Genomic DNA, 26,248 nt, shown 5'->3' with positions numbered 1-26,248 from the left:
GGACAGGATGTAAGTCTTGCTCACTGTCATTACTATATGAGGGCACTCTGTGCAACAAACAATCAGTAAAGTGCTTGTTAATATTTTGGAAATCAAGCACAATACATTCTTGTTTACACATGGAACAGCCCACAGGTTTAGGAAATTCAGCTACTAGTTTCAGTATCTTTCACCACCATTCACAACTGATCAGCTAATAATCAGCAACAACATTGTACACCATAATATATTAAAGGTGTTACACACAGAATTTATGTGTGAAATTGAAAGCATCTGTCCTATATCATATGGAAAAAATTAATTGAAGCCAAATATTGGGTATTGGATAAATCAGTATTCTAAAAAATACTGGAGAAAGGCAGGAAATACACAAGTACTAAGATAATAACACATCAAGTCAGAAACTGGTTAAAATCCAAAGAAAAATGTTGGTGGGCATATTTGTTCATACACAGCCCCTTTATAAGAAAAAATAATTTCTTGTACACAGCTCCTTTTTAAAAAAAGAGAAAATAATTTGTTTAGATTCAGACAAAAACACAGGAGTAATTCTTGTGTCTATTCTGCATAGGCTGCATAGGTTCTCCTAAAATCACTTTTTAAGCAAACAGAACCATTATCAGCATTTGAATCAAGGGGAAGTGAGTCAGATGGGATATCATCCCTTCAAGAAAAGGATCTGAAACCATCATTAGTTTCAGAAGACTGAAGAATATCTTGCCATGGCAAAGCATTCCTTTTCTTTTTTCTCAGATTAAATCGAGTCATCCCACTTCTTTTTTCTTCACTTCAGCAGTGATTAAAGGAGACTATCATATTCTGCTATATCGCGGTACTATTTAACTTTGACTATGTCTTTCCTTGTTTTAAAAAATGTTTCAGTGATTTATTTGGACCACAATCAGACAAGCCAAGAAGACTAAATAGCTGATAATCCAAAAAACATTATTTTTCTTTTTATTATTTCAGTAGTTTTCAGGGAACAGGTGGTGTTTGGTTACATGAATAAGTTCTTCGGTGGTGATTTCTGACATTTTGGTGCATCCATCACCTGAGCAGTGTACACTGTACCCAACGTGTAGTCTTTTATCCTTCACCCCCCTCCCACCCTTCCCCCCGAGTCCCCAGAGTCCACTGTATCATTCTCATGCCTTTGCATCCGCATAGCGTAGCTCCCACTTATAAGTGAGAATGTACAATGTTTGGTTGTCTATCCCTGAGTTACTTTACTTAGAATAATGGTCTCCAACTCCATCCAGGTTGCTGTGAATGCCATTATTTCATTCCTTTTCATGGCTGAGTAATATTCCATGGCATATGTATGTGTGTGTGTGTGTATAAACACCATGTATATACTGCATGTTCTTTATCCACTCATTGGTTGATGGGCATTCAAGCTAGTTCCATATTTCTGCCATTATGAATTGCTCTGCTATAATCTTGGTATGCAAGTATATTTTCACATAATGATTTCCTTTCCTTTGGGTAGATATCCAGTAGTGGGACTGCTGGAGCAAATGGTAGTTCTACATTTGAGTTCTTCAAGGAGCCTCCATAGTGTTTTCCATAGTGGTTGTCCTAGTTTACATTCCCACCAGCAGTGTAAAAGTGTTCTGTTTTCACCACATCTACACCGACATCTATTATTTATGCATGTTTGTGGAAATCACCTTGGAGTAGAGTCAAGTTTAAGTGTTAAAGAATTGCCATCAACTATGTTGAAAATCCCCCAAACATTAGCAGTATGCTAGTTGAGCAGGCAATGAATCCGTGAAGTAGGGATAAGGGCTGTGCAAGTCTCTAGTGTGCAATTGGAACTCAATAAGTATTTTCTTGTTGAATAAGTGAAAAAAATGAAAAGGTGTTTTTGTTTTGTTTTTGGTGATGAGGGGCTTGTGATGACAGGTATTATTGTTAGAGTCAGAAATATTTTGAGGTTGCCTATTAATATGGTTTGGCTCTGTGTTCCCACCTAAATCTCATCTCGAATTGTAATCCCCACGTGTCAGGGGAGGGATCTGATGGGAGGTGATTGGATCATGAAGAAGTTTTCCCCCATGCTGTTCTCGTGATAGTGAGTGAGTTCTCAGGAGAGCTGACGGTTTTAAAAGTGCGTGGCACTTCCCCCTTCTCTCTCTCTCTCTCTCTCTCTCTCTCTCTCTCTCTCTCTCTCTCTCCTGCTGCCATGTAAGAGGTGCCTTGCTTCCCCTTTGCCTTCCACCATGATTCTAAACTTATAATCATGAGGCCTCCTGAGGCCTCCTCAGCCATCTGGAACTGTGAGTCAATTAAACCTCTTTCCTTTGTAAATTACCCAGTCTCAGGTAGTATCTCTATAGCAGTGTGAAAATAGATTAATACACCTATTATGTTGTAGCTACATAGTGTATGATTAGACAAACCATAAATATTATATCTGGCTTGTTTGATGCCCATAATAGTGTTATCAGTCAGCTGTTGCTGCATAACAAATAACCACAAAATTCTCAAGTTGCATATTTCTCATTCATGCATCTGTTGTTTGGCTGAACTTTTTGCTGGCACTCAGCTGGACTTGACACCAAGTTGTGGTTTGGGTTCAGGTCTGTTCAACATGTCTCTCATCCTTCTTGGGCTAGCAAGCTACCTGGGCCATATGCTTCTTGTGCACATAAACACAAGAGGGCAACCCCAACCATTCAAAGACATTCTAAGCCTCTACTTTTGTCATGCCTGCTTACATTCCATTTTCCAAAGCAGGTTATGTGGCCAAATCCAAATTCCCAGGCCAGGGAAGTACAGTTTTCCCAGCTCTTGTTCACTCTGCTTTATCTACATTAGACTTCTTGCTGTACTTGAGCAAGCCAGTCACACTCTCCTCTCAGAGTCTTTGCATTTGCCAATCCTTCTGTCTGGAGCACTTTTCCCTCAAATACTTGTGCAACTCATACCCTCCAGTTCTTAAAGCTTTTGCTCAACTGCATCTCATCAATGAAGACTTCCAAGACTCCACTTTCTGATGACTCTCATTGTCCCTTGCTAGCCCTCTCCTCAGAGTGTTCACCACCACTCAACATACCTATATAGTTTACTTATTTACTTGTTAAGCCTGTGTGCCTCCATAAGAATGCGAGTTTCACAGACAGAGTGTGTGAGTGGGGTTTGTTTGCTTATTGCTATATCTTCAGTGAACAATATGCCAGGCACTGTTCAACCATTTGAACAGTGCCTGGCATATACAGTTGGATTTTTAATAAATATTTGAATAAATAAATGAATCTTACTGTTTTTAAACTTTTGTGGTTTTTAAAAGGCATTTTAAAAATCTGGGTTAGTATCAAATATTACAATGGTATTACTTTAACTTCAGGTTTCATTTAGCTGTTTTAACTTTTACAATATATTCTGACACACAAAATATTAGGCATTAAGCATTTTTCAGTGAGTTGATTCACTTCTACTCATGCACATATGTGATGTCTGATTTCGATTCTTAAAAAGAGATGAGCCCGGGCGTGGTGGCTCACGCCTGTAATCCCAGCATTTTGGGAGGCCGAGGCAAGCAGATTACGAGGTCAGGAGATTGAGACTATCCTGGCTAACACGGTGAAACCCTGTCTCTACTAAAAAATATAAAAAATTAGCCAGGCATGGTGGCACGTGCCTGTAGTCCCAGCTACTCAGGAGGCTGAGGCAGGAGAACCGCTTGAACCCGGGAGGCAGAGGTTGCAGCTGGCCGAGATTCCACCACTGCACTCCAGCCTGGGTGACAGAGCAAGACTCCATCTCAAAAAAAAAAGAAAAAGGAAAAAAAAAAAGCAACGAGTTAAAACCATCTTGAGAAATCATGAAAATATTGAGAAAAGAAGAAAACAAGATTATACTCTACTTGTTTTTATCCTACCTAGAATGTAATAGGCACTCAAAAAAATGTCTGAATGGATACAGTTATCACTGCTATAAAAGTTTTCCATTAAAGCAAATAAGCCAATTTTACATTTGTATTATACTTGGACACTCATATTAAAGACTCACAGAGAGTTTATCTGGAAAGATAAACTTGGCTGACATCATTAGGTTTATACTTTATAATTTGATCTTTGAAATAATTCAGGAACAGGAATGCCAGTCACTTCATTGAACTGTACCTGAATTTTAACACAGTACAATTGAGTTCCTAGAGCTCCAATATGATGTAATTAAACTGTCAGAAATATTAACATCGATGTTCATGAGCGTCGTTCATGATGTTCTCTTGGTTCTGATTTATTCGGTAAGGCATACTGTCAGTCACTAAAGTGGACTTACTGCCATTAAAAATGCCTCGTGTTTCCCAGTTCAGCAAAAATTTGCATCAGTAATGGAACAGAGAGATGTAATCAGTCAGCCCTGCAGTTGTCAGGATCTTGATCCTCTTGGTAGTATTTCATTCATTTCATCTTCACCAGATAATGGTAGTTTAAAACCGCAAGAAAAATGAAACTAAAAATACTGAATTTCACTTCTTTTTCTAAAGGTATAAACTTAAGCAAATAGTGCATGTGTGTGAGGGGGGAGGAAGAGACAGAGAAAGAGTTTGTTAACTATTCCTTTTCTGCTTTGTGACCTTAATTCTTCAGCACCCATTTCCTGTACTTAATATTGCAAAGAGGTTTCCTGTGGTATCTTACCAGGAGACTCACGTAGTCTGAGGCTTTTTATCGACCTTACGTTCTTATCCCTCCATTCTAATAAAAATATGAAGCCTCACATCCACCTAGGATATGATTTTGTCTTAATGATTAGCATTGGCAATGATTCTTTTAGCTTCTGCTGTTAAAAAAAAAACAAGGAATAAATGCAGGATTATAATCATACATGAAAATCCAAGTGGCATAGACCAAAGGAAATGAGAAGCATATTTAAGTCATTTAGTCACTGGCTTCCGAAGCAGTTCCAAGTCAGATGTAAACCTGAGGTTGTCTCAAAGCAAGTTCATTATGGTAGACTTGCTAAAGCAAGGTCTTGTTTCAGATGGAAGTGACAATGTGCAAAACAAACAGAGCTTGAATAGAAGTTATTTTCACTATTGGAAGGTTGTATATTATGAAAAATTAGTTTCAAAGGACCTTTAGAGTTTAATTTTGTTTGCACCTAAGAAATTTCCCTTTTACTTGCAAATGCTGTTTGAAGTGTATTTCTTTAACACATGAACAAACAATAGAGACACAGATCCACAAAATCTACAAGATTTCCATTCCCAGTGAATATCATCCATCCATAGGTTTCTTTGCTTCCAGATCATTCTTCTCTCCTTACATAAACAGTCTAAATTTTTGTACTGTCTTCTTTATAAAACCCAAAACATAATTATGATCAAGTAGTCCCAAGTAACAAAGAGGAAAGGACCATAACTCTCCAATATATGCCATATCTACAGTTTTTAGAATATTCATATCTCATTACCTATATAGGACACATACTATTTTTATTTCTATTACATTGGAGTTTAAAGGTACTTGAGTTTCATTTGTATTTTTGGTTAAATGTCAAAAGAAAGAGTGAAAAAAAGACCTCAGTGTCTCAACTCCCTTCTTACCTTCATGAAGTGACTGCAAAGTGTTCAATTCTTACTCTTTTGTGTTGAGGAGTGTGCAGTAATACTTACTACATAGAAAAAAGTTTCACATTTGTTAATGGGGCATCAAAGAGAGTTTGTCAGTTTTACCTTTTTAAATTGACTTTTTTTTACTTCTTTTTAATTTTTAAATTTATTTTTTGGTTTTTTTTTTTTTTTAATAGAGACAGGGTCTCACTATGTTGCCCAAGCTGCTCTCATATTCCTGGCAATAAACAAACAATCCTCCCACCTCGGCTTCCCAAAGGGCTGGGATTACAGGCATGAGCAACTGCACCCAGCCTGTTTTTTACTGAAGTATAATATTTGTACATATTTATGGAGTGCATGTGATATTTTGTTGCATACACAGAATGTGTAATGATCAAGTCAGGGTATTTAGAGTATTCATTATCTCATGTAGTTATCATTTCTATGTGCGGGGCACATTTCAAGTAATTCTTCTAGTCAACTTTTAAAAAGATACACAGTAGACCGGGTGTGGTGGCTCACGCCTGTAATCCCAGCACTTTGGGAGGCTGAGGTGGGCGGATCATGAGGTCAGGAGTTCGAGACCAGCCTGGCCAATATGGTGAAACCCTGTCTCTACTAAAAATACAAAAATTAGCTGGACACGGTGGTGCATGCCTGTAGTCCCAGCTACTCGGGAGGCTGAGGCAGAAGAATTGTTTGAACCTGGGAGGTGGAGGTTGCAGTGAGCCAGGATTGTGCCACTGCACTCCAGCCTGGGTGACAGAGCAAGACTCCGTCTCAAAAAAAAAAAAAAAAAAGATATACAGTTTTTTTTTTTTTCTCCAAGGGTAATGATATAGATAAACTACTGTATGGAATTCTTCTTCCCTTTAAAGAATTACTTCCTCATTATTAAGCTTGAGGGGTTTTTTTGTTATTTATGAGCAAGTGAAATGAATTTATAATGGTGTTAAAAATGTAATCATGGCCCTTTTCTTTAATATCTGTTTTATTTAAATGTAATTTTCCATTATTTGTTTTTGCTTTAAGGTGAGGAAGATCTTCTCAGTCCTCCCCAGGACACAAGCACAGGGTTAGAGGAGGTGATGGAGCAACTCAACAACTCCTTCCCTAGTTCAAGAGGTAAGCTCCAATACCTAGAAGGGACGCAGATTTGCTGAGATCAGGCCACTCGCTTCCCTACCCAACTGGTGTATTTTCCATATGGAAGCCAACACGCAGTATCAGAATGGCAATTTGGGTCCATGGTGAAAAGATTTGATTTTTAAGTGTGAATTTGTGGTTTAGAGTATTCTGAATTCAAATACCTGTGAGGTCAACATGTTTCCAGAAATAAGAATACCACCTTCTTACTTGCTTCACACGTTAGTCTGAAGAGTTAATTATGAGGTGCCCTTTAATGAAGAGCAATTATTATGTGACTTTTACAGATGAGGAAATTAATGCCCTGATAGTGCCTTTGCCAGGGACATATGGCTACTACGTGCTACAGCAAGGCCTAGAACATGCCTACTGATCGGTAGTGGTAGAGATTCTGACTTGCCATCTTATGCCCTTTATATTTAAAAATTGTATCTTACTCCATCATTTAAATATAGGGACAATTAAATCTTCATAGAGTAGTTGGTTATTATTTTTTACTTCGATAGAGGGAATACAGGCTTAGCAAAGAAAGACATTAATATTTTTCTTTTTCTTCATCACTTTGGCCTTGCGTATTTTACCCCCATACAAAAACAGCATTTTACCCCGCAGAATTTTTCCACTGGCTTGCATGAGCGTCAGATGTCTTGCTTCATCCAAGATGATATTTTGCTGCTACTGTTCGTTTCTGGGGGCATTTATTTGGTTTATTGCCCTCACATAAAACAAAGTCACTCTCTTGCCTTCCTTCAACGAATAAAAAGGATGATGGCAGTCACCTGTGATCAAATAGAAGCAAAGCCTACAGAAACAAAAGGGAGAAAACACAAGGCTTTGTGGCCAGTGATTGGCACCTCTAATGGGTAGCCTGGGAGGGACGGGCAGCAGGAAATCTGGGCTGTTTGTTCCTCTCCATAAGGGCAATGAGGAGGGTGTATTGAGTCGTGTGTTTTTCCTATCTTTTTGTTCAGTGTCAGTTAACAATGGCCATTTCCTAGCTATTTGATGTGCAAGTAAACGTTGTGCAGTGCACATTAAAAGCAATAATGTTCTGGTAGAGCGTTGCTAAGGAACCGTCAGGGGAAGCTAATTTTAAATGTCTGCACCAGCCATCTTTTCACTGCTGAGCGCCACTGATGTGTTGATTTTAACAGATAAAAATCTTATCTGTCTTCCACCCACCTCCACATCCCCCACCGCCACCCGCATCCCCATCCTGACTATCTTAGGTATCTCCTTCTTCTAGATGTCATAATTCACAATGAGAAGATCATACACAGGGGCTTGACAGAATCAAGTGCTTTCACGTTTCTCCTCATTACTTTGTCCTGCCTGCTTTTACTAGCACCTACTATGTACCAGTGGAGGTAGTAGGGATGGAAAGAAGAAATGACAAGTTCCTTGCCTTCAAGGTACTTATGGTCAATTGCAGATACAGAACTCCAAAGAAATTCAAATCACAATACAATCATTGATTACTGTATGATCCTGGCCCCTTGAACTGGTAGGGTGCTTACCTGCTCTGGAAAGTTAGTGGGTGGCTGCCCTGTTGGCACCCTGGGCATTTCTTCCGCATCTAAACAAGAGGTTAGCAGAGAAGAAGCTACAGCAAGGCTCATGACTGCTTCTTCATAGGCAGCCTTGACTTCCTAGACTCCTTTTTGTACCTGAGTCTCTGGTCCACCCTAATTAGCTGTAAGGTGAAATCCTTTGCACCATCTCCCTGCGTCCCGCTTTGAGAGTCCTTAAAGCTAGATACCACATGGGTGTAGAAGCTTCCTGGAAGACAAGAAATATACCCCCCTCTGATATGGTATTTAGCAGTCAGTATCTCTGATGTTGATTTACTTACTTGTATGGAAACTCGGGAAATTCAATTTAGGACACCTGGATAGTGTTTACTAAATTAGTGCTTACGGAAGAATTTCAGGCCTTAAGTGCTGATTTAAGTTCTCAAATGTGGGATAAGGAAGCTTTGTCCGATACCAATTCCATTAACTGAAGTTCCTGCTTACTCAGTGGTACCTTTGTGGCCTGAGAAAATTAATTCACATTCTTGAAAAAACAAAACAATTAAATACACAAAAAACACAAGAGAGTAGCTAAGGTATTGGAAAATCTGGCCGATCATTCTGCAATACCATGATCTTGGCATTTCCTCACGTTTTGCTACTTTCAGCTAACTCGGGCTTTCTTACAGGCCTTTTTCTCCCCAAATTCAAGTGGATAAAAAGTTTCGTTATTGTAAAAATTAGGCTAATTATTGATGCACTCAAAAAAGTGGTTTTTGGATGCTGTATTTCCAACTAAAAGCACTTTTTAAATTTTGAAAAATGGCATATGTGTGTGTACACACACATATACCGGCAAGTTTGGCGGGAACATCTTACCAGTTGGTAGATGTGTTCAGCTGATATTAAGAAGAAATTCTTGAGAATCTTAACATCTTGGGATTACAAAGTCTCTCAAATGGAAGAGCCTTGAAAGGTCATTTTAACACTTTTGACATCCAGGACAGTGATTTTTGACTCTCTTTTGATGGTTATCCATATCAGAGAAACATTTTACATCACAAACTGGGGTAAAGATATAAAATAAATTATACGTGTGTTTATGTACACACATGTATATATACACCCACCATATGTACACACACACATTTACAGTCGCATATGCATACAAAGATCAGAAACAAAAGTTTCCTCAAGTGATGCCTTCCATACTACATACAATGCATGCTGTTTTTCTGTTTTATTTATTTAAAAACAAAATGCTGGTTGCAACCCACTAAATGGATTTTCTGAACCAGTGGTTTAAAAATACTAATCTATGTGATCTCAGTTTTTCTTGCCTGGTTGAATTATCTTTCAAAAAAATTTAAATTTTGAGATTTTTGCCATGGAAGTTTCTGCCAAGACGTTGCTAATGTCTCAGAGACCTTTATAGTTTTATTCTAACACTACCATCCATGTTCTCATTGTTGTGTTACAAAAAACAAAGTTCATGGTTGCTACAGCTGTTTTGGACAGCTGTTTGAGTAACTCAAAACAGATGTGAGAGCCAGAGGTCTGACATTTAGTGGAAATGTGCTATTAAATACCACCTCGTGGTTTACTTAACCCTGCTAGTTAATTGCCCACAGAGGAAAAGCCGTTTTTAAAAAACTTATGCTTTTCATAAATATAAAGTATGTAGATAGGCAAGCTATTGTGTACCTCAGATTTACAACTTTTCTGTTGCCCCTTGCCACAGAGTTGGTCCGGAAGGTGTCAGCTAACCTTTATCTTTTATTTTCACAAAGAGTACCTGGAAGCCAAGAAAAGTCAAGTGCCTTGTTTATGGCCATTGAGCAAGTTAAGTTAGCCTTCTAATCTTATCTTAATGGCTTTGCTAAACTGTTATCAAAATTAATAAATGAGTGGCATGCTTCTCCATTTAGTGATAAACGGATGGCCAACACTATCCTGCATAATAGGCAATATAAGCAGGAGCACATTCAAGATATGAATGTGTGAACATTCAGCTTTGTGATTATATCTTTCTGGTTGGTCTCTAGATATACTTAGTTGTTCACACACACTTGGATTTGAGTGGCTCAATGTATATCTAAACACTGAATATTAGCCAATTTCTATGTAATCTCTTCCTTTGTAAGTATATGTGTAGAAATTGAATTCTAGTGTAGTAGGTCATTATCTACTTTACTATAAGGTACTTTCTAAAGCTCTGCCATTCTATAGGAAAACTACATAGGTAGAATAAACAAATGTAATTTAAAAAATAACCCTATTAAGTGATTTGTCCATAAGTCTCTGATCATTTAGCAGACTAACAAAGATATTTTTATATGTATGTGCATTGATGAAAGAAATGCTCTCCTAGTCAGTAGTATGGTATTAGGCTCTCTAAAATGTGGTACCACTTTATATAGATGAATGAATAACAGGAGCCAAGATAAGCTCTTAATGCAGTAAAACAATCCAGAAAGCAGTTAGCAGTGCTACTATTTCTGCTGCCTGTACAATCTCTTGCCTACTGACCTGTGCCACATTATTTTTATCTCCACCAGCCCATGCCATCCTCTTTTTTTCATACCATCCCCTCTCAAGCAAGCCCGCATACATTCTATCAAATACCCCTAAATTACCAACCCAACAGCTTTGTAAAACCTGCCATCTTTTAAAATTAAAATCTTATTCTGTGGTTCTTTTATGGAAGAGCAACATAAAGAACAAAGGCAGATAGAAATATGGTGTGCCCTTTTTCAGGCACCATTCTGTTCCTATATGCTCCCACAAAGGATTTGAGCAGTTATCCCTTTAATCCAGGACTAGCAAACTACATACAGCCCATATGCCAAATCTGGCCCACTACCTGTTTTTATAAAGTTTTATTGGAACACAGCCATACCCATTCATTTACATGTTGCCTGTAGTTGCTTTCTCATTACCAGGGCAGAGCAGTTGCAGCAGTGTTGAATAGTTGGTACAGAGATGGTGGGCTTGCAAAGCCTGAAATATTTACTATCTGGCCCTTTATGGGGAAAATTTGCCAATCCCTGCTTTACACTATTATTTTGTTGTCCATTCTGACTCATTACATGTGTAGAGTCACAGGCTTCTGTGCTGATCAGCTTTCAGCTGAACAAGATTATTGAGCTGAAATTGAATTGATTTATAGATTTATATTCGTGTTCACCAAAGAGCCTGCAAAGTGTGGCCATTTGAATTTTTTTGACTTATAAAATAACAGAAATCCTAAAAAGGGACTCATTCTTCCTTAAGTATTTTAAACAGTCAGTGAATTAATATAAAAGAGGCTAAAAGCACCCAGAAACAAACAGTACTGTCCTGCAATTCCAACTCTAAAATAATGAATTACAATCAATAATGTCAATTTTATACTGCCCGAGGAAATTAGACTTCTCTAGACCTGACCAAGCCCTTTATTTAGACTCAGGACAGCCCCAGCACACTTCCCTTTTGTCTTGATTCATTTCCTGACAACACATCACATTGCCAGATGGACACTATAACTGAAGGTCTACGGAAACTCATTTCAAAAAAAAAAAAAAGTTTATAAAATAAAACTTTTATCTGAAACTTTATCGGTCAAGAACTTTTAAAAATGTTGTAATCAAGTATAGCCTCTGTTTTGTCAGTGTAGAACTAGTCCTTATACAGTAGAAAATATCATTTGTTTTTAACTTTTTCTAAAGTGAAAAAAAGGACCTTCCTTTTGTAATGTGTTAATGAGTACATGGGGACCCAAGTGATGAGGGAGGATTTTAGAAGAGATTAGAGTTAGCTTGGCTCTGGGAGGTCCATTTTCATAAAATATGGTTTCTGAAGAAGGATCTGGAACATAACACAAGTCATTTGCTGTTACATATTAAGCAATAATCAATTGATAACTGAGTTCTGAATATGGCTTAGTGTAGAATTACTAAAGATACGTAACATTAAGCATTCTAAGAATCATCATTACATTCTGAAGTATATAACCATAATTACATTCTAAATCACATGGCTGTCTAACAACACTGTCCTTCCTAAAGATCTCAAGTTTCAAAAGTAGACCAAAGTTACATGCCAAAACAAGTTACCCACCTTTGGCATCCAAACTAAAGTGTGCCAGTGAAGGGCAAGTTACTTATAACACAGAAGGACTCCTGGTCATGACCCAACTACTACTTTACCAATTCACTTCAGCCAGTATGTATCAAATACCAAAAGTGTCTATGTACAGCACAGGGCATTGGGGATAGAGAGGTGGATGAGCAACATGTGGACCCCGTCCTCAAGAGGCTTATAGTCTTACAGGGGAAGAGAATTAATTCTGCCACCAGACAGTATTATGAAACATAAAGATACTTTTTTTAAAAAACCTTGCTAAAGGAATCAAAAAGAAGGGGTGAGTAATTCATACTGGGATTTCAGCCATCAAGGACAGAATGATGTTCTCCTCCCCAAATGATGGGAACATCATTTGGTATGGATCTCCCACTAGTGACCCCCACAGCTGAGGAGCTAGTACCCATTTTTTCTCCCTCTTTTCCCTGCCTTGAGGAGCATCATAAATACCTGGCCCTTATGTGGTCAAGCTGAAAATCTGATACTCCTAAGAAATCGCTGAGTCATGCAGGAAATTAAGGGAGAGAGGGAGAAAGGGAGGGAAGAAAGAGAAGGAGAGAGGAAAGAAAAACTTGGACACTGTCTTTAAAGGTATACTAGAAGTTTTGAACCCTAACCTTGAGTTTTGAAAGGTTTCTATTGGTGTCATAGCTCCATACTTCTTCATTCCAGACTAGTAGTAGTTCTCAAATTGTTTCAGGGAGTTTTTGGTCTTCTTGGAGCCACTGAGAATGATGGGTGGAGGGGGATGGGAGATGCTATACAGGATCTCTCACAGCTCTGCTTTGAACTGCTCCAAATATTGGAATTCCATATAAGATTGTTTTAGGAGATGTCCAATTGCTATAGTTGAAACCGTTTGAAAACCAAGATTTTAAAGGAAATTGCATGCCCAAGACATGCTGTTGACATGTATGGTCAGAGGTCCCTACTTTTCTGTCCAATTATGACTTACCATAGAACACTTTCTCATCAGAGTCTACTTTTGAAATATAAATAAATGCATACAGATGTAGGAATCTATGAATCAAGGCCAGTGAGTCTTTAGCCATTGCATCTGAAGGCTCCTGATATTTGCTGAATTGAGGAGGAAGTTGAAAGCTCATTCCTGGATCTGGCTCTGTGGCTTGCCCATTAGTGGGACTTAACCTCTTCCCCTCATCTGTTCTTTCTATTTTCTCAAATGCCTCCAATTTCATCATGGAAATGCTCAGCTTCTATCAGACAGAACAAAACAAATTCTCCCAAGAGGATGGAGTCCAGCCTCTATGTCGGGTTCTACCTTGCATTTGATGTGCAGACTTTGGGCACACAGAGTCAACTACCGTTTATGTTTCAGTGTGCTGATTGTCAAGAGTGAAGAGATTCTGAGATTTTTTTTAACATTAAGTTTGAGTTGTCCTTGAAAACAATGCCCAATTTGTCAGATTTCTATTCTGTGCCAGTTTTCATCCAGTTTAATGCGTGAACTCTATGGATTTTACAAATGACGTCTTCTGGATCATGTTATCTGTTTACACTGATCTTAAGTGTATGTAAAGGTTATTTGACCAGATGTGTCTTTTGGGTTTTTTGTTTCTGTTTTTTTTTTTTCCAGCAGAGAATAAATGGTCATCTCAACATTTGTTTGGTAAAAGCAGCAAATTGGTATGATAATTGTATATTTATGCATGTTTTTTTTCCCCTTTCTGATATCTCTGCCTCTTCCTCTCTCTATTATTAAAGGAAGAAATACCCCTGGAAAGCCAATGAGAGAGGTTAGTGAGATTCAGGCTCACGGCCATGGCTTCTGTCTGTCTCATCCTGCTTTTTATGTTTGGCGTTTGTGTAAGAATTGTGTGTGTGCACGCGCATGTGTGTATTACACATTGTGTCATCATGTAAGGATGGTAGCCACCTCTCCACTTGCAGCTCATGAGGAACATTCCTCAAATGTTCATTGCCGTTGTCATCACCATGACGACAAGACTGGGGTTGGGGTAGCAAGAATCTCTTTAAAATGGCAATCCTTTGTAGTCCCTAGGTTGGAATCCTGCCGTTCATCATCTGTTGCCATTTGCAACACAAACAAAATCTTCAAAATAAATTTAGCCTTGAACATAACTGATGAGTCATAAAGCTTTCTTCCACTTCCAGGACCTTAGCATTTTCTGCCAGCGCCCTTAGTTTTTATTCTTCTGGGATGACTTCATTTTGCTTTTGTTTCCTTTTTTCTTGGTTCCTACGCTCTTTCGTTCCCATTTTAGCGAACATTTTTTGAGCACTTACTGTGTGCCAAGCATTGTTCTCAGCACTTGCCATCTTTTTCATCATGTCATCTTCATGACAAACCTGTGAGGTAGGTACTCTTATTAACCCCGTTTTACAGATAAGGAGACTGAGTCAATGAGAGAGTAAGCAGTGTGTCCCAGGTGACAAAGCCAGGATTTGGATCCAGGCAGTCTGGCTCCAGACCCACACTCTTAACTCTCATTTGAAAGGCTTAGGTCATCTCAGCGTACCCTTCAGAAGATGATCTTTTTTATTTGGTATTTGAGGCAACACAGAACAATAACCAATTCGATTAAAAAATTAAACATTGGAGTTTTGAGAGTTTTTTAAAATGCCTATTTATGGGTTGAAAGGGATAGGGTGCAGTCTTATCACTGAATGTGGTTTCAGGTTTTACAGTGAAAGATGCTTCTTACTCCTATTCCACCAGGAATACTGTCTGAATATCGAATTACCTAATTAAGTGACTGCTGGATGACAAAGTGTTAACTGACAGCCCAAGTAAAATCAAGGTTGTCTCTACCAAGAATTTAATCTGAAGGAGGAGAGAAGGAAAGCTCTCCCATGGGATGACAGTGTTCTGGGAGACAGGCTGGATGGGTGGAGAGTCCTTCTTAAATGAGAAGATTGTGGACTCCTTAGCAACAGGATGGACTGGAGCAACCACTGATTCATTTAAACACAGGAGTCGTAATGAAAACTCTGCCAACACTGTGCCGTACAAGTCTAATCAATTTAATGATCCTTCAGTGTGTCTGTGCCAGTGCCTCCTTCCAAGGCTTTGGGCAGTGGGGCTAGGGAGGGAATGGTAGGTTGGGAGGAGAAATTGAGGAAACCTGACTTGGTGAAGCATTGAATGCTCCTGACAGTTTGCCTGGTTCATGTACTTCGTATGTGAGACTTCTTGGGTTCATTCTTATGGTAAGTGCCCCTTAAAATTTATTCATCTTAACTTTTTTGTAGAAAAATGCACCATAATTTTGACCACCTTAAACATGTTTCACTCACAAATGAATTTCAGAAAAGGCTAGCACATGTAACTGAAGTTATATAGGTATTTGCAGACTTGACTACCTGAGGTGTATGGTGTTCAGACAAGTTTCCAGAAGCCAAAGAATCAAAACAATAATGACCTTTTTTAATGCTATGAAAATATCCCAAATATACAGTAAACCAGATTTTTTTCAGAGAGAGATTAAATTATAGAGAAGAAAAGATAAGCAAATTTCACTGTAGTATTCTGGCTTTGCTTTGGACAATTGAATGCTAACAATTTATTTGGGAAGTGTATTTTTAAAAAATAGAGCACCAGATTGCTATTGAGGTCTTGGATCTTTGCCAGAAAGTCTCAATTCCAATCGCTGTGGAAAACAATTCCCTCAGGCAGTGGTGGCGTGTGAGACTAAATGTGTTGCAGTTAGCGCCAACTTGAAAAACATACAACTGCCCTAATGTTCAAGGCATAGTGCCTTTGTGTTCAAAATGGATTAAATTAATACTTTCTATAGACAGACATAGTTTTCTGTCACCTTGTGCCTGAAGGTGATTGCAAATGCCTGAATCCTGGCTGCTCTTCAGTACCTCTCATACTTCATAGTATGAGATGGTAATTTTGACTTTAGAAAAATCTGTCAGGTAAAATTAATGACCTCCCGAATGCTCTGCCTTACACACATGGAAAATAGAACTAGGATACAAATCTACTTTCTATATTCATGTCACAGTGCAGTCTTACCCCTCCAATGGATTAAAGTATGATTCTGACTGACTTTTTTCTGGATCTAATGAAAAACTCCATGGAAAAAAATTAGAATTAGTCTGGTAAAGCAGGTATTTAGTGAAGTAACCAAAGGCATAATATAGATGATGAAGTGACTCTAAAAGTTCTTTATTTTTATAGCACAAAGATGGCCACAAGGTCATTTGTGAAAATGCAGCAGTTTAAACCGGTTAAAGGCCACCCAACTCTTTGTGGGAGTGTGCATGGCACATTAAGAATAATGAACCTCTGTTTTCCCTGGCAAATTTTTAAACAGCAGATACCCCTAGAACTTATGCTTCTTGAGAGACTCAAGAATTCTCCTTCCAGTTAGTAACTGAACACCATTTCAAGGTGGCTATATAATTCATAAATGCATTTACTTGTTTTATTTTGAACTGCCATCTACATCCTCTAGCACACAGCCTAAAAAGACACTTTTTGATTATCGATAAGCTGACAGGAAAAAATGAGTTTTCCCCCCTTTTTTGTTGATGTTTTGTAATACGTTTTCTAGCTACTAGGTGGACAATATACTATAGTCACATGTGGGTCATGAGAAATACTTCGAATTACATTCAGGCATCAGGTTGTAAAGGTCCTGGACTTTGTTTTTACTGATTTTGTTAATGACCATAAAGATTGCTAGTAATTAAAAATTTGCAGTTATTCCATCTATTTTCAATTTCTGCATGAATAATTATGCAGATTTCCCAGGGTTGCTGGACAGTCAAAAATAGATACAGGGGAAGCCCTGCAGCTTGATAGCAGCAGTTAGTTAGTTATATATTTGTATTCTGAGCTCTAAGGAGCAGCAAAGGCCCCACTGTGTCGTCTTCCTGTGGTTTTTATGGCACAGAAAGCCAAAAATGATTTCAGTTCTTCACTGAGGGCTGCCAAACTATTGGCCTACTTTATGAATACTGCATATGCTTTGTTAAAAAATTTTTATACTTGCAGTCTCAACCAAAATCCAAAGTGATTTTCTAAAATATAATTAATAGTCCATGAAATTCTTTGCACTAATAAAGCACAAAAAGATAGATATACAAACTTGGTCACCTTAATAGAAATGCCTGAATGACATTAAACTTTTACTAAGTCTTCAGTTGATCTGGTGCCATCACTGTTTAAGTGCCTGCCCATGAATCCTCTTCAGAGCCTCCCATATTTTGTAGAGAAGCTATGTCTCTTGAAATAAATATTAAAACAAAATACTCTCCCTAGTCTGTCTATAATTTTTATTGGGATTTTAACAATTATTATGGGAATCTGTAACGTTGATACATGGCAAGGTAGTAATAGCCTAGTAAAGCATTTCAGTTCCAAAGGCAATACTTGAAGAGTGGAAGGATTTACCAATGTGCAATAATTAAAATTAGCCATATAAAACTATGCGACATAGATGAAAAGGCAAGCCATAAAGTATGTCTCAGATTATCTTTCTTACTCTAAATCTGAATTTTTCTACAAAGTAAAGTGCCCAGGGACATTGTGCTGTTCTTTTTCTCCATGCTGGGAGATTCGTGCTAGGTCATGCTGCATTATTATTAAAAGGCTATTGTGATAGTTAACCCTCATTTAGGAGGAGATCTAAGATGGATTCACAGAATACCCAAATGCATACAGTATATGTGGGTCACCTTATAATTAGGGTCTAGAGTAATTTGGAATGGAAAGCAATTTTTATTCTGAGGTTTCCTAATTCAAATGTTAATAGTGCACCAAAAGGTCAATTCAAGAGTTTTTATTTTTCAACCCAAGTAAAAGCAGAGAGAAAATAAATAGCCACCTCCACCATAGCCTCAGAAGCAAGCCAACAAACAGCCTGAAACAGCTTTGAAATGAAAATTTGGTGTGGTGGTGATGGTGGCAGTGGTTGGGTGGTGGTAGTTGTAAGGGTGATGATGGTGGTTCGATAGTAAAAAATGTTAGTACAAGTAGAGAGTAAGTAATCACTCATAGCCAAGGTGGAAAAGATGTATCCCATCATGGAATGTTCCTGTTCTGATAGAAATCTTGTGCTTATCTATGGAATTCTTTTGATATATATTTACATTGGGACCATGAGTGTAGCTTGACATTTTTCCATTTAAACACCAGTAGCCTGATGCAACATTAAGCTGATACTAACAACGTGTAATGGCTTCATTAACAAGGCTTTGCTTCTTCCTGGAAACTGGTGAAAATCAAACCTTGTTGTGTATACCCTCGATGCAGCCTCTGTGTTGTCTTCACCCAGAAATGGGGAATGAGTGAGTTCCCAAATGGCAAAGAAACAGAGTGATGCTATCTGCACCTTTTGTAAAGTCTGTCTTTCTCTTTGTTTTCCAGGACACAATGTAGGAAGTCTTTTCCACATGGCAGATGATTTGGGCAGAGCGATGGAGTCCTTAGTATCAGTCATGACAGATGAAGAAGGAGCAGAATAAATGTTTTACAACTCCTGATTCCCGCATGGTTTTTATAATATTCATACAACAAAGAGGATTAGACAGTAAGAGTTTACAAGAAATAAATCTATATTTTTGTGAAGGGTAGTGGTACTATACTGTAGATTTCAGTAGTTTCTAAGTCTGTTATTGTTTTGTTAACAATGGCAGGTTTTACACGTCTATGCAATTGTACAAAAAAGTTATAAGAAAACTACATGTAAAATCTTGATAGCTAAATAACTTGCCATTTCTTTATATGGAACGCATTTTGGGTTGTTTAAAAATTTATAACAGTTATAAAGAAAGATTGTAAACTAAAGTGTGCTTTATAAAAAAAAGTTGTTTATAAAAACCCCTAAAAACAAACAAACACACACACACACACATACATACACACACACACGTATACACACAACTTTGAGGCAGCGCATTGTTTTGCATCCTTTCGGTGTGATATCCATATGAAATTCATGGCTTTTTCTTTTTTTGCATATTAAAGATAGGACTTCCTCTACCACCAAATGACTACTTCACACTGCTGCTCATTTAAGAATTGTCAACTGAGTGGGGCAGGCTGTGAGTTTCCATTTTATATATCTATATGTCTATAAGTATATAAATACTATAGTTATATAGATAAATAGATACAAATTTCTATAGACTTTTTCCATTTTTTAAATGTTCATGTCACTTCCTAATAGAAAGAAATTACTTCTAGTCATCCAGGCTTACCTGCTTGGTCTAGAATGGATATTCCCCAGAGCCGGAAGCCAGGAGGAAGCTACCACTGTAAAACAAACATTGTCTACAGCTCCAGATAGTTCTCATTTTAAACTTTCCACTGACAACTAAAAAGTATTGAATTTTTTTAAAGGGAACATGTGAATGAATACACAGGACTTATTATATCAGAGTAATCAATCGGTTGATTGATTGATTGATTGATATATTCAGCTTCCTGCTGCTAGCAATGCCACGATTTAGATTTAATGATGCTTCAGTGGAAATCAGAAGGTATTCTGACCTTCTGAGTATCAGAAGGTATTTTTAACTAACTCCCAAGCAGTAGCAGGACGATGATAGGGCTGGAGGGCTATGGATTCCCAGCCCATCCCTGTGAAGGAGTAGGCCACTCTTTAAGTGAAGGATTGGATACGTGTTCATAATACATAAAGTTCTCTATAATTACAACTAAATTAAATTATTATGCCCTCGGAAGTGGGTGGTTTTGTTTTTGTTGCTGTTTTTTAGATTTATTTTCCCATGCGGGATGAGTTTTTAAATGCCATAAGACATAATTTAAAATAAACTTCGGGAAAAGGTGTAAGACAGTAGCCCCATCATATTTGTGATACTGACAAGTATCAACCCAGAAGCCCATGAACTGTGTTTCCCTCCTTTGCATTTCTCTGCGAGTTAATTCCACACAGGTTTGTAGGTAAGAAGGCAAATAGATTCAAATGTTACAAAACTAAAAAAGCTACTCCAAACCTTTCTTGGTGGATTAGACAGGTTAAATATATAAACAAACAAAAATTGCTCAAAAAGAGGAGAAAAGCTCAAGAGGAAAAGCTAAGGATTGGTAGGAAAAAGCTTTACTCTTTCATGCCATTTTATTCCTCTTTGATTTTTTAAATCATTCATTCAATAGACATCACCATGTGACCTATAATTTTGCAAATCTGTTACCTCTGACATCAAGAGTAATTAGCTTTTGCAGAGTGGGTTTTGTCCATTATTTTATTAATAATTAATTAACATCAAACATGGCTTCTCATGCTATTTCTACCTCACTTTGGTTTTGGGGTGTTCCTGATAATTGTGCACACCTGAGTTCACAGCTTCACCACTCGTCTATTGCGTTATTTTCTTTTTCCTTTATAATTTTCAAAAGAAAACCCAAAGCTCTAAGATAACAAATTACCAAATCACATGACGATTTGGTTTTTGTCTTGCATTTTTTCCTTTATGTGACGCTGGACCTTTTCTTTACCCAAGGATTTTTAAAACTAAGACTTAAAATAAGGGGTTACTTTACATCCTACTAAGAAGTTTAAGTTTCATTCTAAAATCAGAGGTAAATAGAGTGCATAATTTTAATCTTTTTGTTTTTTCTTTTAGACATTAGTTCTGGAGTGAGTCTGTCGTAATATTTGAACAAAAATTGAGAGCTTTATTGCTGCATTTTAAGCATAATTTGGACATTATTTCGTGTTGTGTTCTTTATAACCACCAAGTATTAAACTGTAAATCATAATCAATGTAACTGAAGCATAAACATCACATGGCATGTTTTGTCATTGTTTTCAGGTACTGAGTTCTTACTTGAGTATCATAATATATTGTGTTTTAACACCAACACTGTAACATTTACTAATTATTTTTTTAAACTTCAGTTTTACTGCATTTTCACAACATATCAGACTTCACCAAATATATGCCTTACTATTGTATTATAGTACTGCTTTACTGTGTATCTCAATAAAGCACGCAGTTATGTTACAAAAAAGTACTGACTGGACTGCAGTGCTTTGTTTTTATTTTAATTTAGTTGTTATTTACTTTCTAAATAGGTAATACATGCATATGAGTAAAAAACTATAATCTAGAAAGACGGTGAAAAGACTCCCAACTACCCCTTCCCCCATATCATCCTCATCGCCCTATGAGTAAGACAGACATTATTAATTTCTTATTTAGTCTTCCAGAGTGTCCTTATTATTATATAAGCAATTTAAATATATATGTTCCTATTTTTTTCCTATTATTTATTTCACAGGATATAGCATTCTCTGCACCCAGTTATGCACCTTGCTTGTTTGTTTAAATTTCAAAATGGACTCAAGAAATCTTTTCATTTAAATATATAAAATGCTTTATCATTCTTTTTTATAGCTGTATAATATTTCATTATATGTTCATAGGATATTTTATTTAAGCAGTTCCCTTTGGTGGGATATGTAGTCTGTTGTCAGTCTTTCTTTTGCTATAACAAACAATATTGCACATTTCCCATTACATCATTTCATTTGTGCACAAATATATCTGTGGGATACTTCCTAGAAATGAGATTGCTGGGTCAAAGGGGGTAAGCACTTGTAGATTGAGAGATGATGATACATTTTATGCAGTGATTGATAGTCATAGTGTTTGTTTTTTGTTTTAATAATGACAAGTATATTAATTAAGTCAGTTTGCAGTTCATACTTTGCTTCTCAAGAGAATTTCATATCACTTCTATTCTTGTTAATGCCACCAGACCTAAGAGGATGCATGAGTGAGTAGTAAGAGACACCTCAAATGATGTCTCAGAACTGGTTCTGGGGAAGACTCCCTTACCACAGTCAACCACCACCATGGGGAGACCCTCTCCTTTGCCCCTGCCCTGCTCTGTTTCTTGCCCTAGCTGCAAAGGAGGCTGAGAAAGTGGGTAGCAATGTCAGCACTTCTTAGGGAGAGGCTATCTTTACCTATTCCCAAGGTTCATGGATGGGGGGGGGGTTCCCCCAACAGTGTTCAGATGCTGGTGAGCCAAAGGAATAACATAAGTGCACTAGGTGCAGCCTACCCTAGTGATTTTGGAAATAATTAATAGGAGATGATCCATCTCATTAGAAATGATGTTAGTAGATGTGGCATCTCTGCTGTGAATCACTCGCTAATTTTTTGAAAGTAGGGTGATGATGCTCACCTAAGTGACTACCACATTGAAACACTGCCCTTGACGTCCACATATACCAAGAAAAATTTTCATCCTATTTAAATAAACAAATCATTTATCCTTCCCACCATTACCCGAACCTACCTTTGTTTGAAACACCCAGACTGGCTGTTTTGGTGACACTTAAGGAGGTAACTGAGGAATCTTCAATACTTCACCACGTCTAAGACAACTGTGTGTGGATGACTCTGAGGAGGGCATTTGGTTTTCCATTCCATACTTGGCACACACTAGAAGAGACAGAATTAATTCAGTTAAAAATTAAAATGGACTGAGCTGGCACAGATTATGCACCGGCAAGCAAAATGTGTGTTTGGGAGAAAGCACCAAGACTAATGGATGTGTTCTGTAGAGCTGCGATGGGATTTCCCTGAATTTGTAATGCTCTAATGGTGGAATGAATACAAAGGCAGGCACTGGCACACTTGCAAAGACTTTGCCTTCAAATTAAGTGTAGGAAGGACACAAATCAAATTCTTTCCCACAGTAGCAAAGCCATTGGAGTAGGAACTATAAACATGTTCTTCAGTGCCCCTTGCACGTCAGTGTACTGTGATCTCATGGACTTAATTGACAACACGAGAGTGGCAGCGTGCCTAACATTCCATAATAAACAATATTGTGTTAATGTGTAAAGTTTGGGGATGTTTGAGAGTAGCTTTTGTGTGCAGAAAAGGTTATCTACAGTAACTTGAGGTTTAAATGTTATATGTACATACATATGTATGTACATGTGTGTATTTTATATACATTCAGGATTTTAGCTCTTCTATAACTTCATTTTGAAATAATTCAAACAAGAAAAACTGAAACAAAAGAAAAATGGCAAGAACAGTACAAAGAAAGAACCCACATATACCCTTTACCCAGGTTAATGAATTGTTTACATTTTGCTTCATTTACTTTATTGTTCTTTCAATGAATAGGTTGATAGTTTTTCCTGAGCCATTTTAAGGATAAGTTGTAGACATCATGCCTCCTTACATTTAAATACATCATGTACATTTCCTAATATCTAGGACATTCTCTTGTATAACCATAGTACAATTATCAAAATAATTATATATAGCTATCATCTCCTCCACAGTCCATATTCAACCAAATATTGTCAATTGTGCCAATGATGTCTTTTATCATTATATATATTTCCCTAGTCTGGACTCTAATTCATGATTTCATGACATTTAGTTGTCACATCTCTTTAATCACCTTTGATCCGGAACAGTGTCTCTGCCTTGCTCTGTCTTCAAAGACCTTGACATTTTTAAGAGTACAAGACAGTTACTTTGTAGGATGTGCATCAGTTTGGGTTTGTCTGATGTATTCTAACCATGGTTTAGATTCAGGGTATGCATTTTTGTCAGGAATACTGCACAAACAATGATGTGTCCTCAGCATGTGATACCAGGAGGCATATTCCCATTCTTGGTGCTGTTAACACTGATCATTTGGTAAAGGTGGTATCTGCCAGGTTTCTCCACTTGGTATAATTTTAAAACCTAATTTTTCATAAATCTTTAGGTTCAACTTAGAAATTTTATTTTTAGATATATAAATGTAGACAATTTGTATGAAGTAAGAATAGTCACTTTTAGTGAGCAGACTTAGCCACGTTGAGTAGTCTGAATTTTTTCGTTCTAAGCTGTATTTATACACTTAATGTGCTTTATTTTCAAGCCTATCTAATATCTCACAAGGAAGACCAATGCCAACCAACAGCACCTCCACCATACCTAACTCACATATATCAAGACAAATTAAACATACAAATATAGTGAATCTCAAGTCCTCTGAAACATTCCAATAGCATATACTGTATGAGCTGAGTCCAACTTTTTTTATCCATTTTGAAATCACATGTGTAAAATTACACATTTTACCCTGGAACCTAAGACTTACCTCTCCAATTTGCTAATATGTCAAATTGCCACAAACATCTTAAGCACTTTAAACAAACACAGATTATGCCTAAATTCAACATAAAAGTGTTAAAACCAAGGGTCAGGTTTACTCCACCATCTCTTTGTTTCATTTTAAAACTTCCTAGGCTGTCAAGACTTATTTGATAAGGTGTGTATTAAAATGTGACCCAGGAGTGCTAAAGTCTTTGAATCTCACAGTTTTGAGGGTGGTCACATAAGGTCTGTAGCCTTCAGCCGCCTGTGGTTAATCAAGGATGCCCTTCAATTGATAATAAATTTATCTGTGTGCCACAACGTGAAAACATTTGGGAAACTCTGCACTAAGAGAATACTTTTATCATCACAACAAGAGTTGAGGTTACTGGCTCAACAATTCCTATCCATACTAAAATTAAGCATCCTGGGCATGTTGACAATTTTTATCAGCCAAAAATTTGTGACTGGACTGAGAACTCTTTTGATGCCACAGAAGGATAAGCACTCAATCCCTTTTTAAAGTCAATATGACAATTGGGGGACTCCAAGCCTGTACTTTCCAGATACGATTGATTTCACACCCTGTGTTCCTGGGTTCAATTTCCCCCTGTATACCTGTGTGGGTAGCTGCAAGCCCCTATATTAAGACTCCCCTAAGTCCTAGTTTGCCTGCTTCATTCATAGCTACATCTGTTGTCTTGACATCATTATCAAGAGCACCCTTTCACTCTCAAAAATACCCTCGTTAGTAGGCACCTAAGGTCTTTCAAACACACTGTTTCTCAATAGAAGTGTTGTTGGTATTTGGGTTGGGACAAGCCTTCATTATGCACAACTGTCCCTCACTTTGTAGTTCTCTCAGTCACTGTGATGACAAACCTGCCTCAATACATTTCCAAATGCCTCCTAGGGAAGCAGTAAATTGCTGATTCTCTTTACTGCCTGAATACAGGCTGTGTTCTTTTCATACTCTCCCTAACTGGCAAGCTCCAGCTCTTAGAGATATTTTAATGGCATTAGTTCTTGCATACTTTTCCTATTTTGTCCAGCCCTCCAGTCACTTCTCTAAAGTAATTTAATGATACTACCCTAGCTGAAAACATTGACCATCGGATAAAAGCCAGCAAATAAAGAAGTATTTTTCGACAGTAGAGAAAGAAGCCATCCCCATTCATTTGCATTCATTTAAATGTAACATCTGGACTCTTGGTGCATTTTGAGTTGTAGATACACCCCAGCCACATCCCCTCTTGTCTTCGGAGACAGTGCATCCATACCCTCACTTCTGGGAATATCAGCTGCTGATGGCTCACAGCTGTGTCCCTCTCGGACACCGAACTGTCAGGACAGAGAACTGCCTTGTCCAAGGTACCACCACCTGTCACGGGGAAATCGCCTGGGCCAATACTGGCTGATGTAGAGAAACAAAAACCCAGTCCCCTTGCCTCAATTTGGGACAATTCTGAAGGGCCATCCCAGCTCTGGAGCACTGCCTGGAATCCACCAAGGCCTTAGTTGTAATCACTCCACAGTTCAGCTTCTCCTCTGCCCCTCCTGCCTTCTCACTTTCTTCAGATGTCTCTGTTATGAGCACCCCTGCCCCCAGTAAACCTTCTGCAGAGAGTACTCCATCTCAAAGGCTGCTTCGAGGGAGTCCGGTCTAAAACATTGCTGTTTGTTTCACTGAGAAAGACAGTTGTGAAACAAAAGAGTAACCTAAGTCATTCTACCTCTCTCTCCATCCTGCTGCTTACTACAGCTAGACTGCCCCTTCCAACTGCTTGGACCCGTGAGCCTGGCCTTCTTCACTCACTGCTGC

At 37.8% G+C, this 26,248-nt stretch overlaps 1 protein-coding gene across 6 annotated transcripts in view; it reads left to right on the top strand.

The window, feature by feature from the left end:
- The window catches only part of DMD (dystrophin), a 1,770,560-nt gene extending 1,749,241 nt beyond the window's left edge, over positions 1-21,319 (top strand). For 3 of the 6 annotated variants that reach the window (XM_030807549.1, XM_030807554.1, XM_030807553.1), the window contains 3 exons: positions 6,599-6,691; positions 14,071-14,102; positions 18,710-21,319. In XM_030807549.1, coding sequence (XP_030663409.1) covers positions 6,599-6,691; positions 14,071-14,102; positions 18,710-18,721 — 137 coding nt within the window. In that variant the 3' untranslated portion in view covers positions 18,722-21,319. The remainder of the gene's footprint in view (positions 1-6,598; positions 6,692-14,070; positions 14,103-18,709) is intronic. The other 3 variants (XM_030807552.1, XM_030807551.1, XM_030807550.1) reach the window with 2 other exon arrangements.
- Positions 21,320-26,248: the final 4,929 nt, after the last annotated feature.

Source organism: Nomascus leucogenys, chromosome X, assembly GCF_006542625.1.
Source record: "Nomascus leucogenys isolate Asia chromosome X, Asia_NLE_v1, whole genome shotgun sequence".
NCBI classification, from domain to species: domain Eukaryota; kingdom Metazoa; phylum Chordata; class Mammalia; order Primates; family Hylobatidae; genus Nomascus; species Nomascus leucogenys.
This window is presented reverse-complemented; position numbering and strand designations above follow the sequence as displayed.